The 21,973-nt window shown below is 41.6% G+C and overlaps 1 protein-coding gene across 1 annotated transcript in view; it reads right to left on the bottom strand.

Annotated features, from left to right (window-relative positions):
* Nucleotides 1-13,956: 13,956 nt before the first annotated feature.
* EVA1A (eva-1 homolog A, regulator of programmed cell death) overlaps nt 13,957-21,973 on the bottom strand; it is a gene marked incomplete at its 5' end in the record, with an annotated part of 48,895 nt that continues 40,878 nt past the window's right edge. Inside the window, one exon of the mRNA XM_055312164.1 lies at nt 13,957-15,203. Coding sequence (XP_055168139.1) covers nt 14,830-15,203 — 374 coding nt within the window. The remainder of the gene's footprint in view (nt 15,204-21,973) is intronic.

Genomic DNA, 21,973 nt, shown 5'->3' with positions numbered 1-21,973 from the left:
TTTTATTTGATTTGGTTTCATTTGTTTTTTTTTTATTTAGTTTGATATTTCTTTTTGAAAAGCATCCTCAGATTTTGCCAAGGGTTTCCAGATTCCCTTTTGCATGTATTGAAGGCTATCTGAATACAGGAAGAATGTGGTTGTTAGCTGGATGTGCTAGTCAGCAATGGAACATGCACACCGCTGGGATATCAGCTGAGCCTGACTGGTTGCCTTTTCAGTTTGAATTTTTAATTCATTGGCATTGGATTCTTGAGGAACCAGGTGATATAGTATAAGATATATGGACTCTTAGAAATTGTTCTCATCTAATTGTCTGGGGAATTTAAGAGCAATGTCAGATGTATCTCTATGATGATTTTAGATACTTAATTTGTTGGATAGTCTCATTTCCCTGTTTGGCACTTTTTTATTGTTTGAGGATTGGGAGAATGGTAAACTATAAGTACCTTATTTCTCAAAGGCCTCTGAGAATTGGGTCAGGCTAGGAATCTATTAGAAGACACATCATGTCCTAAGAGAAACCTTTTTTCACTGGCCTGATCCAAACTGACTGATTATCTCTTAGAGGTGTGGTCTTCAACCTCCAGTGAACACTGAACCACCTTGTGGAATATTTGAACAACATTGATAACCTACCCCCCCCACCCCAAGCTAATTAAAAGATATTGTCTGGAGATGGGCCTTCAACATCAGTGTTTTTATAAAGTTCCCAGGTGTAGTAGGGTGACTAATTATCCCAGGACGCCTGAGATTGAGGGAATTTGGTACTAAATCCAAGATAGTCCTGGGAAAAACCCTGATGAAGGGTCACCCTTGATGAAACCAAACTGCCATTGTGACCATGGGTCTTCAGTATCTGCCCTGTGGTACCCAAGACAGACTTTTCAGATCTTTCTCACTAATGGGATTCAGAACTCCTGGGGATGAGATTAGGACCTGGATGCTGTTAACTGTAACCTAACAAAACGATATGAACAAGATGTTGGTAGATGCAATAAACCTGGCCTAAGGAGGAGAAAAGAGTGGGTCTATACTACCTGTGACAAAAGGCAGATCAATGGGAAATTATTTGAGATTACATGAAAAGAAAAGTGGTAGGAAGGGATATTTTTCAAATAATGCTTTTTTCTTAACCTTGTTTTTTCTGATTGCTTTTTATTAAGAGATTAGGGACTCCCTTTGCAAATCTGATATTCTGGGCTATTCCTCATCTTGGGAGAGCCGGGTTTGTTTTGTTTCAGGTGTTCTGTTTGGGTGTGTTCTGTGTGAGTCAGCCAGTAGGAACATCCTTGTGCATGTGGTAGCCCTGGCACCATCCCCACACCTGGGCTCCACGATTTGTGCCTACCTGTGGTTCACTTTGGTCTTCCCTGAAGCCAAGTCGGAGCATTTGGAATTTATTGCACTTCAATGTAAAGGGCATCTGGGCATACAGAAGAGAAAGCCCGAGTCTTTTAATAGGAAAACAAACTGCAAATATTAGGCAGATTTATAGAAAATGCAGATGCACTTAGAGTGAAGGCGAGCTAGTTAGGTATCTGCAACAAGGGCTGAAGCTTCTGCACTTGATAGCTCGTGCCTGCCTAGGACTGCATATCCCCAACACTAAGAACAGAGTCTCTGTGATGGTTTGTTCGCCATGCACCATGTTCTCCTCTCGTGACTCTCCTTTCAGATAGATTTTTCTAATACTAGGCACTGGGAAAGGAATCTCCTTGCTACAGAGACATTAGAATTCCTTGGACCCACCACATGGATTTCCCAGCACTCATGAGCAGGTTCTTTATGCCACAAAGTGCCCAAATTACACCCCTGAGGGCAAACAATTCTGAATCGGAGCAAAGATTACATTTGTAGACACAACTCCCGCTTTTCTCTAAAGTGCTTCTTCCAGTTATTAAGGGGTATGAGTTGTTAACTAAACTGGAATTAAAATTTAAAACTTAATAAAAATAAATTTTTTTAAAAAAAGAAGGGATATGAGTTGTTAGTAATAGGCAAAGATTAAACTGGGAGGAGATTAGGTAATGGGGAGGGAGGTTATGAGCTACACAAACTTCTGTGCAAATTTCTCTTGACCTGGACTTGAAACTTCACATTTCCTACTCCTATGATAAGTACAGACATTAATGAAGTGTCCTCGTATTCTATGAACATGACCCATCTCTGGAAACCTACACTCTTAGTGAGAGGAGGAGTCCTGGAAATAATTAAAGGAGATGATAAGCAATATTTCTTGAGTTTGTATCATATTCTAGACTTTATTCTTATTCTCCTATGCATTAACTCATTTGACTCTCATAATAGCCCTACAAAGTAAATGTTATCACCCTTATTTTACAGAAGGAAGGTGAAGCACAGAGAAGGAAATAAAAAAATTTTTTGTCCGATGCTATATAACCAAGAAGCAGAGGGCCCAGGTTCAGAGCGCGGCACCTCCTACTCCTGATCTCCACTGGTTCCTGCTAGATTCCAGGGCCCTACCTCAGAGCATAGCGTAAACTCAACTGCGTACTGTTTATGTGAAGGGAGGGGGTGACCAGTCTGCTAAATATTTGAAATTCTGAAATTGGAGAACTGAGAGAGAGAGAGAGGTTGACAACTAGTCAATTGTGGTGCAGCACTTGGGAACAATGCTTTATATAAGCACCGTTCTACACATGTGGATGATTCTGGTCTTTCATCAGGGGCCTATATATTAGAACAAAAAAGATAAATAATTGGGTTTCTCCAGACTGGTACACAGCCAGATGACATATAGCTCAAAGGTGATAGGACTTCTTGTCTGTCGTACGCTTCATGGGACTTGGGAGAACAAGCACCCTCCAGTCCAGAGAGCTGCAAGGAGAAGTGATACATAGATAGAAGTCAGGTTTCTATTAAAACAAGATATTGACGGAAACCCTCAGGAAAGAGGTGGATAACATAGGATGATCTTTTTTTCTTTTCTTCTTTTATCCCCTTATAATGCATCCACAAGGTGGAGTAGAAAGGTTTGGAAATAAGAGGAAAGAAAGCAAGGAGTGTGCAGGATCCAGACGCCAGGAGAGGGTAGCCCACCTGAGAGCTTGCATTATGAGCTTTAGAGGCATTTGGTGCTCCACAGATGCCCTGGGGCCAGAGCACGGTTTGGTCCTGGCTAGTTTAGGTTGAGGTTGCAGGTGCTGGCATCAGGCCTGCAAAAGCTAAGGTAGGAGCTGGCCAGGTCACCAGGGGATGCTTCCATCCTCATATCCAACATACTTTCTTTCCAAGAACTGCAGGAAAGATTGAGGGTGAGACAGGGAAATTGTGTGAAGTAGAGAAAGCCCAGGGGGAAAATGGTGCCTTTAGGCTGCCCGCCCACATGCCTCAATTCCAAAAAATGTGACCAGCAAGAAAATAGATTTGCCCTCTACTCACTGTCATATACATGAGTAAAAACCAGACAATTTGAGCCAGAAGCTAATGGGTACATTGCGGCCTCTCAGTAAAATATGGCACAGGTCTCTTTCCTTGTCCTCCCAGTTCCTTCCCTGATACCTGGGGTCTTTATGCCAGCAAAGGGGTGCTGCAGGTCTTATTTTGGCTAATGCCTCAGGGCAGGATGTGCTGTGCTGATTTAGGGCAGAAGTCAGCTAACTAGTTTTTCACCTGTGATAAAAGACAGCCTCACCTGCTTTATTATTTTTTGTAAACTCTTCCACAATTTGATGCTCTGTTGAGAATGTCACTTTGGACTCAACTGTGGGACCCGACCCCTCATTGATCAATATTCTGCTCTCGAGTTTCGGCCACCAGGAGGCCAGGCAAGATGGCTCCGAGTGTGGCCTGAGGACCACCCACAGGAGAGAGCCCCTGCCCCTCGCCAGCCTCGCGCTCCCTAGAGCCAGGGGGAATCTCTGTTAATCAGTGCGCTCTCAGGCACATTCCGGTTGGAGAACCACTGTCGGAACGTCCTGACCCCTTCAGTGGCTCTTTAATTGACGACTCCTTATCTTCTCCACGGCCATTAGTAATTCACGTCTCAAAACCCATGTGAACGTAAGATCTGCAAGGAAAAGCCGTTTGTCTGTCTGTTTACGAGTGTATCCCAGAACATGCCACTTGTATAGTAGTCGCTTAATAAATATGTGTTGAGTAAATGAGATGTTTCTTGAATGCTCATGCTGTGTCAGAGCCCGGCTAAGTGCTGGGCAGGCCACAGCTAACCAGACCAGCACAGGCTGGCCCTCTCCCTCTCTGTTCATGGCTTCTGGGTAGGGGGAGGTCGGAGACTAAACAAGCAACTACAATAAAGTATCAAGAGTATCATGATAAGGGGTGGTGAGAATAATATCAGGTTTGTAGATGTGACTCAGGGACAGCAAGGTCCAACAGTCCTCCTTTATCCTTCAGGTACAAGTGGCTCCCTTCCCCTCGCCTGACGCCTGAGAGCTCACACATTCAGTCAGACCTGAAGGGACCCAGAGGCCAGGGACGGAGAAGGTGGGAGGCAGGTTGGGTGCCCCCTGTGGGAATAAAAAGAGATACAATAGGGTGTGGAAGAGCTCTGGGATGCATTGGTGAGGACACAAGTCTGTTGCAATGTCAGCAGGAAGTGGGAAACTTTCCCAGTCCCTACAACATCTGAAGCCTCACCCAAAGTAATAGTGAAAGCCACAAAGTGAAAGAAGAGGGTGGGCTTGTTTAGAGCATAGCAAGAAGGGGCTGAGAAGCTTACATTCACCCCCCTGGTGCCACAAGCAGCTAGGCAGGCGGAAAGAAGACGGACAGTGGCTGAGAATCTCACAGCCAGAAGTCGGCGTGGCTGTGGAGCCAGCAGGAGAGGGAGAAAGAGACCCAAGCCTTGTGGTCCTGTCCACCTCATCTTCAGTTTCTCCCTCTGCTTTTCACTCGGTACTCCATCTCTTCCTACAGGCAGGTTCTGTTCTCTTTATCTTGAATAAAAAAGAAAACTGGAATTTGAGCCTGCTTTCTTTTCTTTGGCTGCCTGTTAGGAAAATTGTCCTCTTCTTTTTCTTGGCTACTAGGAAATTCAGAGCAAAAGTCAAAGTCCAATTAAAACAACCAGACTTCTCACTCAGTAAATTTGTTTCCTGTTACTTCTCCTTTTTAAAAAATATTTCTCTATTCTATTTTAACAGCTGCCCTGCAATTGTTTCTATTCTTGAAAGCTGCCTTAAATTTTTTGGAAATTTTATGCAGACACAAATTATAAATAAATCAAGCACATGTGTCCGTTTTCTCCCACACAGCAATCCCTTAACATTCGCTCTGACTATGTTGCCTCTTCTCTGGCCTTTCCGCAGTCTTCATAATAATCTCTAGTCACTCTTCACCGCAGGCACCAACATGTCCCTGGAACTTCTCATTCCCTTCATATTTGTCTTGATTTCCACTTGCTGGCCTTGCTTCTGGCTCCCACCTCTGCCCTGACTCCTAAGTTAGCGTTCATTACTCTTCCCCGGCTCTGAGGCCTCACTCTGCCTCCCAGATCCTGACCACCATGACACCCATTCCACTGGAGGGGATTCAGAGCCATATTCCTTTTCACAAAGGTTTCCTCCAGGGAAATCGAGTATTCACTGGGGGACCCAAGTGGGACTTGGTTCAAGGTTTCTAACGTTCTGGCCCCAAATCCCAAACAGTGAAATAACTTAAGCAAGGTCTCCCTTTGTTTATTTCCATCCTGCTGTTTGGTAAATGTGTGCTCATTCATTCACAACTAAGGCTTTCAAGCCCAGCCACACTCATCCCACTGTTTGACAGTTGTGCTTCCCAAACCCTTTGAATCTTAAATTAGTGTCACTACAATGTTATGATTCATTGCTCTCTCACTCAAGATTGTGACTGTTTCTTTTAAGCAGCTCTTCCATTAAGGTGGAAGAGCCAGCATAGAACACACACATATGTCAGCCCAAAGCCCCAGCTCTGTGGGTGGTCCCAGCTTAGTGTTCCAAATACAGCCTCTAAGAAGCAGAGGAAAGGAAGGTTATGCTTGTTTATCTTTTCTGAAAATTTAGCTCTCAGTGGATGTCTGTGCTTGTACACATGGGTTATAAGGATTCTACTCTCCTTTCCTTTCACTAAGAGACAGTAAAAAAAAAAATTGAAAGAGGTGCAATTGTCTGTATGTGATACTATCTCTGAGTTCTCCAGTCCCAAAAATGAACTTTATCTCAGTCCAGTTTGACTAACATAGAGCATGAAAACCATTCATTCATTCAATAAATGTTTGTTGAGGACACTGTCTTAGGAGCTGGAAATACAGCAGTGAAATCCTTGTGGATCTTACAATCCAGTGAAGAGAAGATAGTACAACATGAAAAATGATGTGATATTGGGTTGTGCTAAGTGTTATAAAGAAAAATAAGACAATTTTAGATAGAATAATCAAGGAAGGCCCCTCTGAGGTGTCATTTGAGGAGATATCTGAATGAAATGGAGATTCCCCCCCCCCTTGCCCATGGCAGACATCAATAATCAATCAGAGCCATCAACACTTTTCTGTGGAGCCATATGATCCTCTTAGCAGTCCAAACTATCACTGCCATTTGATTGGTATTAAACATCCCTGCTTAGTCCTATTTGCCATCCTGTTCTAAAAATACCTTCCTTGGGATCCCTGGGTGGTGCAGCGGTTTAGCGCCTGCCTTTGGCCCCGGGTGCGATCCTGGAGACCCAGGATCGAATCCCACGTCAGGCTCCCGGTGCATGGAGCCTGCTTCTCCCTCTGCCTGTGTCTCTGCCTCTCTCTCTCTCTCTCTCTCTCTGTGTGTGTGACTATCATAAATAAATAAAAAAAAATTTAAAAAAAAAAGAAACGCACTTTTAAAAAAATAAAATAAAATAAATAAATAAAAATACCTTCCTTTTCTAGAGAAAGGAGGAAAATGTAAAATAGAGAATGAATCTAGGGACCAGGTTTTGCCCGTCATTAAGAACCTAATGATATAAGATCGATTATCTTCTTCCATTTTCTTGTCATAAATACAAGATGTTTCCATCCTTTTGCAATGTTTACTTTGTATGTTTCAGTTTATAACTCAAGTCTCCAGTGTTTTATGACCCATTCACAGTCATAGGGCTCTGCAGCTACCTAGCCTGATTTATCCTATGTGCCACCCTTAATTTGTGAATGCTGTTATGCTAAAGGAACATTCTCAGACTTCAACGTGAAGCAATTGTAAATAACATGTTTTCCCTGACAAAAATCTGTTTCCTAAATAAAAGTGCTCTATCCATACATTGGCCAATTTTCGTTTTATTTATTGAGCACCCACTGGGTGTCGAGCACAGAATGTATAAGATACATAATGTCTTACTGAAATGTACAAATGCCATTGGAGGATAAAGTAAAGTACTGTATGGGGGAAATCCAAATCTTATCCTCTCATAACCTTTTTTAAGACCCATGACCTTACAGATCACTACCTAATGATAGCCGGTGACTTCTAGTTGCCAGTCCAGTGACAGTCTTCATTCTGCTTAACTTCTACTTAAACCTGAGGACCATTTCTTTTTTCTCTACAATTCTGTCTCTCAGTTCCTATGACTAAGCATTGTTCTGCCCTCTGTTCCCTCCCATCTTTCTCCTGGGGACCTCAGTCACTACCAGAGATTTAACATTGCTTCATACAGTGAGTTTCAAATACGTATCCCTGGTTACAGCTTCTCTTCGGAGTTACAGTCCACCAAGATATCATTCTGAACCTAGGATTCTATATGTTTGAAGTCAAACACATCATCGCTGCATTCACTAGGGTCTTGTCTTTTGTGAGCGACAGAAATCCAACTTAAAGTAGCTGAAACGGGGAAAAGGGGAACATATTTCTCTATGTAACCATACAAGTCCTGAGCTAGTTCCAGGAACTCAGGGTTGTAGATAATTTAATCTCATCCTCTTTTCTTCTGCTTCCCTTCGCTTTCCTCCCATCTTCCCTCTCTCCCTGCTTTCCTCCCTTTCTCAGTCCGTGTCTCTATCTCTTGTTTATGCATGTGTATGTGTTCACTTCCTCCTTTCTAAATCAGGCTCTCTCTATTAAAATATGTTCATATTATGGTTGCCATAAGCACCAGGTTTACTTTGATTACCTTAGTAAACCTAGAGAAAGAAGGAACTTCTCTTTCCCAATAATTCCATCAAAAATCCTACTATTCATTTTATTGAGCTAACTTGGGACACTGACCATCCTATAGCCAATCGCATGACTGAAATGTAGAGAGATATGTTAACTATTGATCTAAGTCCTTGGAAGCTATGGATTGGCTTCAATCACATGAATGGTAGTCTTTTATAGACAAGATGAGAAAAAGGAGAAAGTATGCTGGATACAAAAGCAACAGATGTCAACTACTCCCTCTAAAAATAAGTTTTCCCCACTGACTCGCTTTTTCTGTTAAAAGAAATTATATATGTAAAAACAGTATTTAAACTGTATTCCTTAAATGATATTAATCTAACTATTTTAACACTATCACAAGTTTACATAATTCAGTTAAACCCTCAGATCCCTTTTAGACTTCATATTTTTCTCCCTTGTCCCCCATCAACACTTAATCAGTGGTCAGATATTCTTGATTCCGTAATGAAACTATTAGTCTTCTACCTAAACACCTTTCCACAAGACTCTACCTTCTCCAATTCAGATTAATTTTTTTGAAGTATGTGTTGATCATATAACCTTCTGGTTCATAAATCTTTCCTTGATTTCCATTGCTTAAACAAATGGCCAGTCTTAGCCAGTTCTCAAAGTCCAACTTTTCAGAAATTAGATCTAACCTACCTTTTAGGACTGAATCCCCACCACTTCCCTAAGTATGTCTCATGCCTCCAACTAAATGCAACTACTCACTGCCCCTCATTCTGCCTCTGAAGCTTTCTCTGGCTATTATCTACAACCAGGATGCTGTCCCTCCCCTTCTTTGCCCATGCCCTCACCACTTTTCAGGCCCAACATCAAGACCTCTGTGGATGTTCAGAAAGGAACATTCTCCCTAAGACTGAATGCTTCAGAGAAATAAAGGCAGCACCCTCTTACCCAGTTGTCTATAGGACTAGCACTTTGTGTCTTTTCAGTCTTACTCTCATCATATTGTTACCTCATCATTTCTTACCTCCCCTGCAGACTGAGTTAGAAGACACAATTCTCATGGTGTCTTGAACATAATAAGTACTCAGTAAATGCTTGCTGAATTGATACCAGTGGAAAGTCCAGAATTCATGCCAAGGAATCTCAGTGGTAAAAGAAAAAAAGTGCTTTATAAACGTTCTATTCTTTCATAGATTTTCCTCAGATTAATAAACTCTTCAGATATAATCAGAAGTTATTTTATTTATTTGTTAATTTTTACCAAAAGAACAAATTTTCCCCTTTTGGCAGATCAAGTAATCTGGCAGAAAATAACAATCAACACAATTAGTATTGCCACCTGATATAGCAACAGCAATATGCCTAAATTGCCTCTGAATTTCAAAAGAGCTTCAGGATGCCAAAAACTTAACATTCAGTCATTCATTCAGTGTACGTTTACTGAGCACATTCTAAGGCATGGCATTGTGCTAGAAATACTGAAAAGATGGATTTATTGACCTCATATAACCCAGAATCTAGGAGGAGACAGACAATTAAATAAGAAATTACCTGCCAAATACCTTATAAGCACTGAGTATGTAAAAGCAGTTAACTCAAGAACAAACTGCCTGCCTCTTTATTGCAATATGTCAAGATTGATCCTTGGGGTTCCAATTCAAATTCAACTAGGGAACATCAGCATTTTTATAATTTTCCACATTTTTAGGTTAGGCAAAAGGGCAGAGTTGGGCATCCTGAATTTCAAGGGCACCTTTAGCAGCATGTGCTGCCTTCCTGGTCCCTAGAGAAATCTTGCAATGGTTCCCTTCACCTAGAAGGAATTGGGGAGTTGTGGGCTACAGGCATCTTGGGGAAGGACACATTGTGGGCCACTGCACTCACATGCAAGTTGGACCAGAAAAGCTTAAAAACTACTCAGATATTTGAGGAGACTCTCCAAAAGTAGCTTTGGATTTTCATGCTTTTATAGTCATATGGTTCATAAAAAATTTTGAATAGTAGCATCTATTTCAGTATGGACCCAAGTGTCTGAGAAAGCCTCAGGGATTCTATATACTGGTGGCTCTTCAAAGGCCTGGAATACAAGCAGGAACTCACTCCAAATTTCAGTTATTGTTGTTTTTTAAGATTTTAGTTACTTATTTGAGAGAGAGAGTGCGCACAAGCAGGGGAGAGGGGCAGAGGGAGAAGCCGACTCCTCACTGAACAGGGAGCCCGATGTGCGGCTCCATCCTAGGACCCCCGGATCATGACCTGAGCCAAAGGCAGACATTTAAATGACTGGGCCACCCAGGCACCCCAAATTTCAGTTTTAACCTGTGTTTTGCATTCAGCTTTATCGATTTAAAGGAGGTGCTTCGGAAAGTGTGTTCTATGCACCCCTAGTCCCAAGGAGTGGTAATTGGTGAGCTTCAGGACATAATTTGGGAACTCATCTTAACAGATAATTGGTGTGTTTAGTGAATAGATTTTTGTTTAGTTTTTGAAATAAGGACCCAGTTTTGAAGTCTAAGGGCTGTATCTGCAACAAATGACTGGTTGCCAAGGATACCATTGTGTGCAAATTACAAAAAAACATATTGAACAGATGGATTCTTGGAGGGAGGAGAATTGATCTGAACGTAAGAGGCAGGTGGAGATAAATATTCTGATTGGAAGAGAAGTCACAGAGTTTACGCGGCTGACATAAAAATACATCCTCATCATTTTAAAGGGCTTCCATCCTTTATCTTCTTCTGCCAGTGGAGACACCATTAGATTTCAGACAGATACCTGGCTGGAGGCCATGTGAAACCTGAGGCTAGCTAATGTAACTATGTCTCATCTCCCAAGCCTGCCATTTACCTCCCCCTGACTTCCAGTCACATTCCCTTCAGCAGTTCTTCCTTCCCTGATTACAGTTGAGCTCTTCCTTGGGTGCCTTTTCCAAATGCTCTCTACAATCTCAATCTGCAATCAGCTACATGTTCTACACTCCAAACTTCCTTTTCAACTTCTCCTCTCCCTCTCACCCAGTTACCTATAGGAATTTCCTAAATTTTCTGAGACTCTGTGGTGAAGTCTATGATTCTTCTACAACCCAAGGAACACAGGTTGATAAACATATTGTTTCCTATTATTCCTATTGCTGCTATAACAAATTACCACAAATCCAGTGGCTTAAAACAACACACATTTATTATCTATAAGTTCTGAAGCTCCGAAGTCCAAAATGAGTCGTAGGGCTAAAATCAAGGTGTTGGCAGGGCTGCTTCCATCTGAAGATTCCCGTGGAGAATCTGCTCTTTTTCCAGCATCTAGAGGCTGCTCATGTTTTTTGGTTTATGGTTGCATCACTGGGAACTCTGCTTCTGTCATCACATATTCTGACTCAAATCCTGATGCCTCCCTCTTATAAGGACCTGTGACATTGGGCGTACCCAGATAATACAGAATAATCTTCTATCTCAGTAATCTCCTTAATTTAATCACATTTAAGTCCCTTTTGTCATGTAAGGTAACATTCTTGCAGGCTCCAAGGATTTGGACATGGATATCTTTCAAGAGTCATTATTCAGCCTGCCACAGTTGAGAAGGGGATAGAATTCTGCATTTATCCTATTCTTTATTGATCTTTCCAGACCATTTCTTTACAATAGTGTCAGCAAACTTTCCATAAAAAGCCAAATGGTAAATATTTTAGACTTCCTGGGTCAAAGCAACATCAAGGATATTATGTAGGTACTTATGTAACTTACCATTTAAAATGTAACTATTTTAAGAGGTAAAAACCATTCTTAACTTGTAGGTGGTACAAAAACAGGTGGTAGGCTGGATTTGGCCGTGAGCGAAGTTTGCAAAATTCTGCTTTTATGATTTTTTATAAAGTACTTCCTTAGAGGCTCATGCTATTCAGCTAAATCACTTCTACTTTATCCTGCCTCTGTCACTTACAGATATCCTGGTCACTCTTCAAATACCCACTCATGAATTGCCCATCTAGAGAAGTATTCAAAAAGGTAGGAATAGCCACTTGAGTCTTGGATATGTGAAAGTCTAATTCTGCAAAATAATAGTAATATCACAAAGAGAAAATACCTTTCTGTTTATATATCTCTCCTTCCCATCAAAAGTTCCTGGTTCAGAAATGCATTCTTCCCATTTGAGTAATTCACTAGGGTATATCCACATATGATACTAAGAACATTTTTTTTCATTCTGAAGACATATATAAGACTTGATGTCATAATACAGTCTAAGGCATCAAATATTCTCCATGAAAAGACCAGAGACTATGGATAAAAACACAAACTGGGGGGAGTACAAAGGACAGATTTTAGTTCATCAACCTGTCTTTGACTATGTGGAGCTGGTTGCACAATTCGGATTCTGAACAGATTCCCAAAGAAGGGGTCTGGCCCCAGGCCCAGAGAAATCTTTCTTCTTAGAGCCTCAGAAGTTCCTTGTGTTCTTCAGATGGGAGCTGGAAGGAAAGGTCATTTTTAATTTCATTGACGCTGCTGGTAGGCCCTGATCTCTGCCTACTGCTGAAAGAAAGAAAACAAATAGGAACGGAGAGCTAGGAAAAGAGACTTTTACATGGCTCTTCCCTCTCTCAGGGACTGTCCAAATGATGTTTTTTTCCTGTAGAAAGGAGATTTTTAAATGCATCTGAGGATCAAGTGGCTCACATCAGTGAGGCCAAGATGATCTTGAAAATAGGAACAATGAAGGATAGATGATATCATGCTTTTGGAGGCACAAGAGGCACACCCCCAGTAGTTAAGCCTAATTTACAAGTTTTTCTTTATTTGGTTCAAGCCTGAGGGACTGGATCATTGGTCATCAATGAGGTTAAAAATAGCCATTGCAATTTCAAGAAGGAATACTCATTCCTTATAAACCTGTAAAAAAATTTTAAGACTCAGGGCTGGATTAAACTTGGAAAATGCCCTGAAAGCCCAACCACTTGGTCACATCTGAGTTAATGTAAAAGAAGATTAGAGAGTCTAAAGTTGAAAGAGACAAGAAAATTATTAACAGTAAGAGGAAAGAATAAATGAAGGCAAATAAAACAGACCTTCATAAACTTAGGAAAAATCATCTTCGTTGCACACAGTTAAGGCTTTGAAGCTCTGTAGAACAGCATACTGCAATTAGCCCTATTTCCCATTCTCTGAGGCTTTGTGTTATTTCATTAATTCAAACGTTATCTAATGAGAAGCTACAGTGATACATGTCCTGCATGCACACTGAGAATATAGAGGTAAGGTATGTGATTGTTCCCTTCTTAAGAGAGCCTTCCAAGCCCTTGTCACACACCGTGGGTTGCTAAAGAAATAGAGACCTAGCAGAGGAAGTCTCCCAACCATCCTTTCAGGCATGGTGACAACTGGTGATGATGCCAATAGACACCAATGGAGATACTCTCAGTAGGAAGTATCAGGAGCGTCTAGACAGACTAAGGAACCCACTGCATGTCAAGAGAAGGGATCCAACAGAAATAGAACTCACTATTCTTGTCTATAAGGCTGGAGGGGGCTGCTTCCTGTTTGTACTCCATTTCTAAATGTGGTTCAGACTTGCTCACTTTCTTCCCTGGACTTCCTCTCTCCATATGGGGCCACCATTATATTTCTTGCCTTGGCAACCACTGCTACATTTTAAGTCTATCATCTGCTGAGCAATTACTCAGCTGTATTGTAACTATAACATGCAACATACAGCAAATGAAAAGTCCTTAGTCACACAGGGGCCGTTTCTTTATTCTCTAGTTTCTCCATTTCTCCCAATTCTCCAGTTATTGATAGGGCCTGGCACAAGACCGTAGCTACCTATGTAAAAGGGCTGCCATTTAAGGTAAATATAACCACAGAGATGGACATGAAACAAAAAATATTTTATGTAATGTTTATTATTTTTTAAATCTCATCCTAATTTTGGCTTTATTCCTCGTCTCCCATTCCCATTCTTTTCTTGGAAATCCAAACTTTAAAAAAAAAAAACAAAATGTTTAAAATCATAATTATCTAGAGTCATAACAAAATTTCTTCTTTCCGAAAGGGGTGAAAACAATTTTTATTCTTATGCAGCATCTTCAGATATGCGTGTTAATATATCTTTTATAAACTATTTAAAATAAAACCCTTCATCCTTTGAGGTTATTGATATTTTCTAGCTCACTGACACATCTCCCATAATACATTAATTCTACCCATTTTTCACGAATGAGGTGGGAACTATACTAAAAAATAGGATTTTAATCCCTGAGGTGCCAGTTAAAATGGACAAGGTTGCCATTGCAACACAAGATCGCCAAAAATCAGCCTTAAATAATAATCATAAATCATGCTAGCCGGATGAGAATCACCTCCGTAGCATGGGGTCGTTTAGAAAATCGCATTTACTGGGTTAAGTTCACCCTGCTATTCCTAGCCCTCATGCCATGATACTCTTCCTTTTGTAAAGGAATAACAACACAGCAAGGAAGTCTGCAGAAACTTCTGAGATCCTCAGAAATCAAGAGAAACCACAGTCCCGTTTCTCTAGTTCTCCCTCCACGTGGTTGGAGAGGGGTTTGCAGCACCATTCCACGACCTGGAAAGGTTGATGAACTGACTTGGGTTTTCTCCTTCTGCATACACTCAGTCGGAAAGGGAAGCTCAGTCCTCCCGGCTGGAAAAGTAGCTCTGCTCCCAGGCCTTCAGCAGAAGCGCGTTCAGCCGACGGACGCCCACCCCCTGCGGAGCCTGGCCGGGGCCCGGCGCCGCTAGTAGTAGCGGTTCAGGCTCCTGGTGCCGGGGCCGTCGGGCTGGCCGTTCATCCAGATCTCCCGGATGATGCGCTCCCGCTCCTCCAGCCGCTGCGCGCGCTCCAGCTCCTCGGCCGAGGTGAACACGTTCTTGTTCAAAGTCCTTTCGAAGCGGCGGTGTCTCCGGACCGAGATGTCGGACGCGGTGTCTGAGCTGCCATCCTCGCTGTCGCTGCCGTCGCTGCTGCTCCCCCGGTCCTGCAGGAACTTCTTGCGGGGACGCCGCCGGCAGTCGGTGCGGCAGGAGAGCCTCGTCACCAGGGCCGCCAGCGTGAGCACCAGCCCGAGGCACACGCCGGAGACGAAGTACAGAGCGGCTCGCTCGGGATTTTCTGCAGGAGGAGGAAGAAGAGGCATTTGAGAGACGACGACTCCACGCGCGGAGAGCAAATAGGGCTCCCGCCCCCCTTGCACCCCCCTCACCCCCCTCAAAGCCCCGATGGTTACAGGCATTGCCTTCCCAAGTGAAAGCTGCACAGTGTATTCAAAACCTCAATGTCAATAAATGGTGAATGTGGGTAGAGGGCTAAATGGGCTTCGTTTCCTATATTCTTGCAACTTTAAATTTGAAATGATTTCCAAATGGAAAAAAATAAAAGAAAGAAAAGTATCATTTAGGCTGTATTATAAGCAAGCAACTATACTTAGATGTCATTTGCTTAAGAGATTGTATGTGTTTAAAGCCCACTTTCACCTATAGGGGAAGATTCTTGGCTTCTGAATTTGCTCCTGCAATGCCTGAATAAACCCTTTAATTGCAGATGTAAGCAGCTTTTTTTTTTCCAACAAATTTATGAATAAAACCAAGGACCAATGCCTCCTTTATTCTAACTATGCCATCATAGGCCTAAGTCAACAAATGTAGTCAGCTTCTAAGCTGTCCCCCACCTCTTAGTCTGCAGACTCTTACACAAGCCCCTCCCTTTGAGGGCAGACCTAGTGGGCTGGACGCGGGAACCCATTTCTAAAAAACAATATGGATGAGTCTAAGATTAAGTTACATAAGACTGACTTCCCACTTGCTTATGCCCTCTCTTTGGCTTTTCTCATTCACTTGCTCTGATGAAGCCAGCTGCCATGTTGTGGCCGGCTCTAAAGAGGGGCCCACATAGCAAGGAAGCCAGAGTAGCTTGTGGCTAGCTGCCTGCAAAGAACTGAATCATGCCAATGGCCATGGGAGTGAGTCCGGACGTGAATCATGCCCTCCTGTTGCGGCCCTGGCCTTGCAGCTAAGCCAATCTCTGATTCCTGACCCTCAGAAATGACAAAATAAAGTGCTGTTTTGAGTCAATAAATTTTGAGGTAATTTGCTCTGCAGCAATTGATAACTTATACAATCAGATGGAAAACCAGTGTAGGTATTTTGTGATGACCTTATCAGATGACTCTGGGGAGAAATGTGAGGTTTTCCTTGGTGAGAAAATAAAGGAATCATTCTGTTGATGTGCAATATGCTTAGTGGTCCCAGTGATGATTCCTGTATGATGTGCTCAACAGGATGAGAGCCTTTAGGTGAACAGCCTTCCCTTTGTGGGTAAGTACCAGATCATAGCGGCACACCTGGACTTGGCTCCCAGGGCATGCTCAACCTGACAGGACTCAAGATGGCCATCAGCAAATTAGTCTTCTATAATCTATATTCACTGGTTAGTATGCATCAGAACACATATTGTTTTGTGGGTTTTTAAAGAATATAAGTGGGATCAAATATAATACATGTCCATTTTTTAAAATTTAAGAATATTTCTTGGAGAGATTTCCAGATATGCCAACAGCATTCTTTTTGACTCTAAATATCAGAGTCTATTTAACCACTCTCTTGTTACTATCACATAAATGGTTTACAATTTTTCACTATTATGAGCAATGCTAACATTGACATGCTTGTATCCTTGTACACATCTCTTTATACACATGTAGAATTATTTCTACAGGTTAGTTATCTAGCAACAGAACAATTGCATCAAAGGGCATGATAATTTTGAAGTTTTATGCATTCTAAATTGTACCCAAGAAAGGTCTATCGGTCTAAACACAGCATATTGAATGCATGTGTTAACGATACCTCCTTCCCTCTGAAACTCCTTCCAAAATGACAGTGATGTGAATGCAACAGATATAAATTTTAGGTACAAAGAGGAGAGGATAGAAGAAATAGAAGACACTAATAGCAGATACAAGAGTAGTCAACAAAGTAAATGTGGTGAAAGGGAAGTGATATCAATACCATAGCCGTGTAAAATATCCCTACTCTTTGTGTCCTTTTTTTAAATAGTTAATTAAGCACCCATCCACAAACAAAAATGTCTCTGTGGGAGTCTTTGATGCAACAACATTGGCCAAGGAACCCAGGAGGAGTCTCGCCCACCCGCCCACTAGATCATCCGGTAATAGACAACAGACTGACTTTGGTTTGGACTGGGGAACTAGCAATCCCAACCACGACCCCTCCCAGCTGTGTTTGGGGAAAATTTTGAAAAGTGTTGACTTGGGCAAATAACCGTGGAAACAGAATTCCAGCACATAGCTGAAGGAAACAAACAAACAAAACAAGTTTCAAGGAACTTTTCCAGCAGTGCCCCTCCCCCCAGTAGACAGCACAGAATTGAACTGTCCTGTGGCACCTCTCTGTGAGGGAAAAGGAGAGCAGTGTGTGAGTGCCTGGCTACCCTAGCTTTGCCTGGATGCTGCATGGGAAACTTATTTCCCTCCAGCAACATCCAGAGTACTAAAGTGGGACCTCCATGACTGAGAGGGAAGATATTGGAAAAGAGGCAAGATAAGAATATTAAACGACATTATAAAGGGACATAGTTCAAGCTGACTGTGCTCAGGATGTCTGGAGAAAGTCTACCTGCAAGTCTCTGGGAGAACCTCAGCCAAGGATCTTACTACCAGCTGGCAGACACTCCTAACACCTCAGGTGCTAAATTCATATCTTCCCTCACTCTAAGGTGGCTCCTTTCTCATGCTCCAATATTGGCAGCAAAAGTAACTTGGGTAAAGTGGAGTGCTATCAGAAAAACAGACCTGGATCTGTAGGCAAGAGAAAACACAAACTTGAGCTGTAGCACCATCTTCTGGAAAACAAAAGAGAGGTTCCTAGCAGCCAGCCAGGTGAGCTGTAAGATCCAGAGAAGACATAAAAGCTTAAGAATTCCGCCACAAGGGATCCCTGGGTGGCGCAGTGGTTTGGCGCCTGCCTTTGGCCCAGGGCGCGATCCTGGAGACCCGGGATCGAGTTCCACGTCGGGCTCCCGGTGCATGGAGCCTGCTTATCCCTCTGCCTGTGTCTCTGCCCCTCTCTCTCTCTCTCTCTCTCTCTCTCTCTCTCTCTGTGTGTGTGTGTGTGACTATCATACATGAATAATAATAATTAAAAAAAAAAAGAATTCCGCCACAAGAGGGAGCAAGAAGTGTGGAGCAGGTGTATAAATACAAGGTCAGAGAGAATCCCAGATAAAACAGGATCAACAAACCATATACCACAACTAAAAACAACTAGTAAAGAGCTGAGATGTCTTTTACTTCAAAGGCAAAGCAGCAACACAAAACTACAAGGAACATGAAGAATCAAGAAGACATGTCATCATCAAAAGATAATAATCCTTCAATAAAGATTTCAAAGACATGAAATCTTCTGCACTAGTGGATAAAAAATTCAAAATAACTGTTTCAGGGCAGCCCTGGTGGCCAACGGTTTAGTGTCACCTTTCATCCCCGGGTGTGATCCTGGAGACCCAGGATCGAATCCCGCATCAGGCTCCCTGCGTGGAGCCTGCTTCTCCCTCTGCTTGTGTCTCTGCCTCTCTCTCTGTGTGTCTCTCATGAATAAATAAATAAAATATTTTTTAAAAAACAAAATAACTGTTTCAAAGAAACAACGGGCTACAAAGAAACACAGGAGACACTTCAATGAAATCAGGAAAAAAATACAGGAACAAAATGAGAAATTTAGCAATGAGAAGAAACCATGAAAAGGAACCAGACAGAAATTCTGGAGCTGAAGAATTCAGTGATTAAAATGAAAAGTGCAATAGAGAGAATCTGCAGCACAGTAGATCAAATGGAAGACAAAATAAGTGACCTAGAAGACAGTGCTTTTCAAAAAACCCAGTCCAAGGCAAACAGAGAAAAAAGAATGACAAAGAGCAAAGAAAGCCTACATGATCTATGGGATTCAGTCAAATGTATAAATACTAGCATAATCAGTGTTCCAGATGGAGAAGAGAGGAGGAAGGGGCCATAAAGTTTGTTTAAAAATAATAGCTGAGGACATCCCAAAACTGAGGAGAGACTTTGACATCCAAGTTCACAAAGCTAATGGATCACCCTATTATCTCATTGCAAAAAGACCTCCAAGCTACATTATAATGAAACTGTCAAAAATAAAAAAAAAAAGAATCCTAAATGTACCTAGAAAAGAAAACTTATAGCAAAGGAACCCCTATTAGTGTATCAGTGGCTTTCTCAGAAACCCCACAGGCCAGGAGAGAGTGGAATGACAGAGTCAAAATATTGAAGAAAAAGTTTCCAACCAAGAATACTCTATATGGCAAAGTTATCCTTCAGACATGAAGAAGAAATAAAGACTTTCTCAGTGAAACAAAAGCTGAAGGAATCCTGCTTTATAAGAAACGCTGAAAGGAGTTCATCAAACTGAAGTGAAAAGATACTTATTAGTGACATGAAAACATCTGAAAGTATACAACACAGTGGTAAACCTAAGTATGCAGTCAGATTTAGAAGACTCTAATTCTGTAATAGAATGGTATGCTAACCTCTAAACTATAGTATAAAGATTAAAGGAAAATATTGCTAAAAATAACTATTATAATCTTTTAATGAACACAATATATAAAAAGAGGTAAATGGTGACATCAAAAGGGTATAAAAGGGTGGAGCTTTTATTTTTTTATTTTTTTAAGATTTTATTTATTTATTCAAGAGAGACAGAGAGAGAGAGAGGCAGAGACACAGGCAGAGGGAGAAACAGGCTCCATACAGGGAGCCCGACATGGGACTCGATCCTGGGTCTCCAGGATCACTCCCTTGGCTGAAGGCAGTGCTAACCCGGGCTGCCCAGGGTGGAGCTTTTATATGCAGTTGAGCAGCTTTCAATATTTTACCAATGAGCATGATGTTAGTTGTGCGTTTGTCATGTATGGCCCTTATTATATTGAGGTATGTTCCTTTTATACCAAATTTATTGAGAGTTTTATCATGAAAGGATGTTGTATTTTGTCAAATGCTTTTTTTGCATCTAAGATGATTAAGGAAACATAGGGAGATGACATCACTAATCTTAAGAGATATCTGCACTCCCTTGTTCATAGGAGCATTATTCACAATAACCAAGACATGGAAACAACCTAAGTGTCCATCCACAGATGAATGGATAAAGAAAATGTGTTGTGACCTTAAGTACATTATGCTAATTGAGATTAAATCAAAGTAAGACAAATATTGTATGATATCACTAATATGCGGAATCTAAAAAAGCCCTCCTTATAAAAAAATAGGGCATAGTTGAATAAGAGCTAGAGAGTGAGAGAATTGAGGATGTGTTATTTGAGGCTATAAATTTGCAACCAGTAGATAAATAAGTCCTGGAGATTTAGTGCACAGCATAGTGACTATAGAAAACAATATTGTATTAAAGACTTCAAAGTTGCTAAGAGACTAGATCATAATTATTCTCACCATGAAAAACAAGATAATTAGATGATGTGAAAGACACTGTAGCTAATATTATGATGGTAATCATACTGCAATATATGAATGTATCAAGTCAACACCTTGTAACTTTAAATCTACACAATGTTATATGTCAGTTATATCTCAATAAATAATTAATTGATTACTTGATTTGATGAAACTGAACTCTGTCTAGCTGATATCCAGTAAGCACTGAGAGGATTGAGGGAGCTCTTGCTTTGAGGAGATTAACAGTTCAGCAAGGAAGCAGATCTACCCAGTCCAGTACTAAAGGGAAGAGCTTCTATAGAAGCATGAAGAGGGATCTCTGGAAACACAAAAGTGAGTGGAAAAGCTCAAGTTCAGATATGGGGATCTGAGAAGGCTTTCTAGAAAATATACCCAAATCCATGCTTTTACCAGGATGGAAAACCATGGGGCAGGCCTGCATTAATTTGAAACCTCATCTCCGTCCGTCATCTTTTAAACACTACTTTCCTACCCTGCTGAATTGTGGTAAAGGTTAAAGGTATTACAGATGACCAGCATAAAGGGATTACCCAAGACCTTGGCAAAGATCGGCATTCAACAGATGATAATTCTATTTATTTATTTGTTTTCTTCCTTCCTCCCTCTCTCCCTTTCTTCCTTCTTTCCACATTCTCTCTCTCCCTTCCACCTATCCCTCCCTCCATCTAATCTGTTTTCCTTCCTCTTCCCTTCCTCCCTCATTCCTTCCTTCCTTTCTCATCCCACTGTTTCTTCCCTGTGACTGTGTCTCCATGTTTTTCACACCCTGCCATCACCACTCCCCCATTACATAGGTTGACTTTGAAGATAGTTACCCTGCTTTACTTTGGGAACCACTATTCTCCCTCTAGCTTAACTAGTGCATCCTATCCTGCTACTCCAACCAGAAAACATACTCTTACCTACAACTTTCTCAGACATGGATTCCGAGAAGAGCCCAGTAAAAGCAATGAGAGAGGGCAAGGGAGTTTAGTGGGCCTCAATGGTTCCTGAAGAGATGACTCAGGGCTGATTTTCACAGGCTGATATAATTTGTTTTGTTTTTCTTCATCAAGCTTTTGCAAAAATCGAAACTGTAGCTCTACCGTGGTTGTTTTTTCTAGTCTCTGCTCCAGGTCACTTCCTCTTGGCGAGTGATCCAACCCTGGTTTTAGCCAAATCCAGACAGCTGTTAATTGCCCAGGAAATAGAGTGGGGAGGGCTATTGTCGGTTGTTTTCCCTCAGTAAATAAAAATAAATGTATTGCTGTATCTTGCTTCCTGCAGGGTCATTGTTTTCATGCGCAGGAAGAGGCTCTATGTGGAGGTCCTGGGGCTAATTTCATTTGCACCCTCAGAGGTCAGGTCATGCCCAGCAGACTCTATAGGAGAGGAG

The sequence above is a fragment of the Nyctereutes procyonoides genome, unplaced genomic scaffold (genome assembly GCF_905146905.1).
Source record: "Nyctereutes procyonoides isolate TBG_1078 unplaced genomic scaffold, NYPRO_anot_genome, whole genome shotgun sequence".
Classification (NCBI taxonomy): Eukaryota; Metazoa; Chordata; class Mammalia; order Carnivora; family Canidae; genus Nyctereutes; species Nyctereutes procyonoides.
The sequence above is the reverse complement of the archived record's forward strand: the minus strand, read 5'-3'. Positions and strand labels throughout refer to the sequence as shown.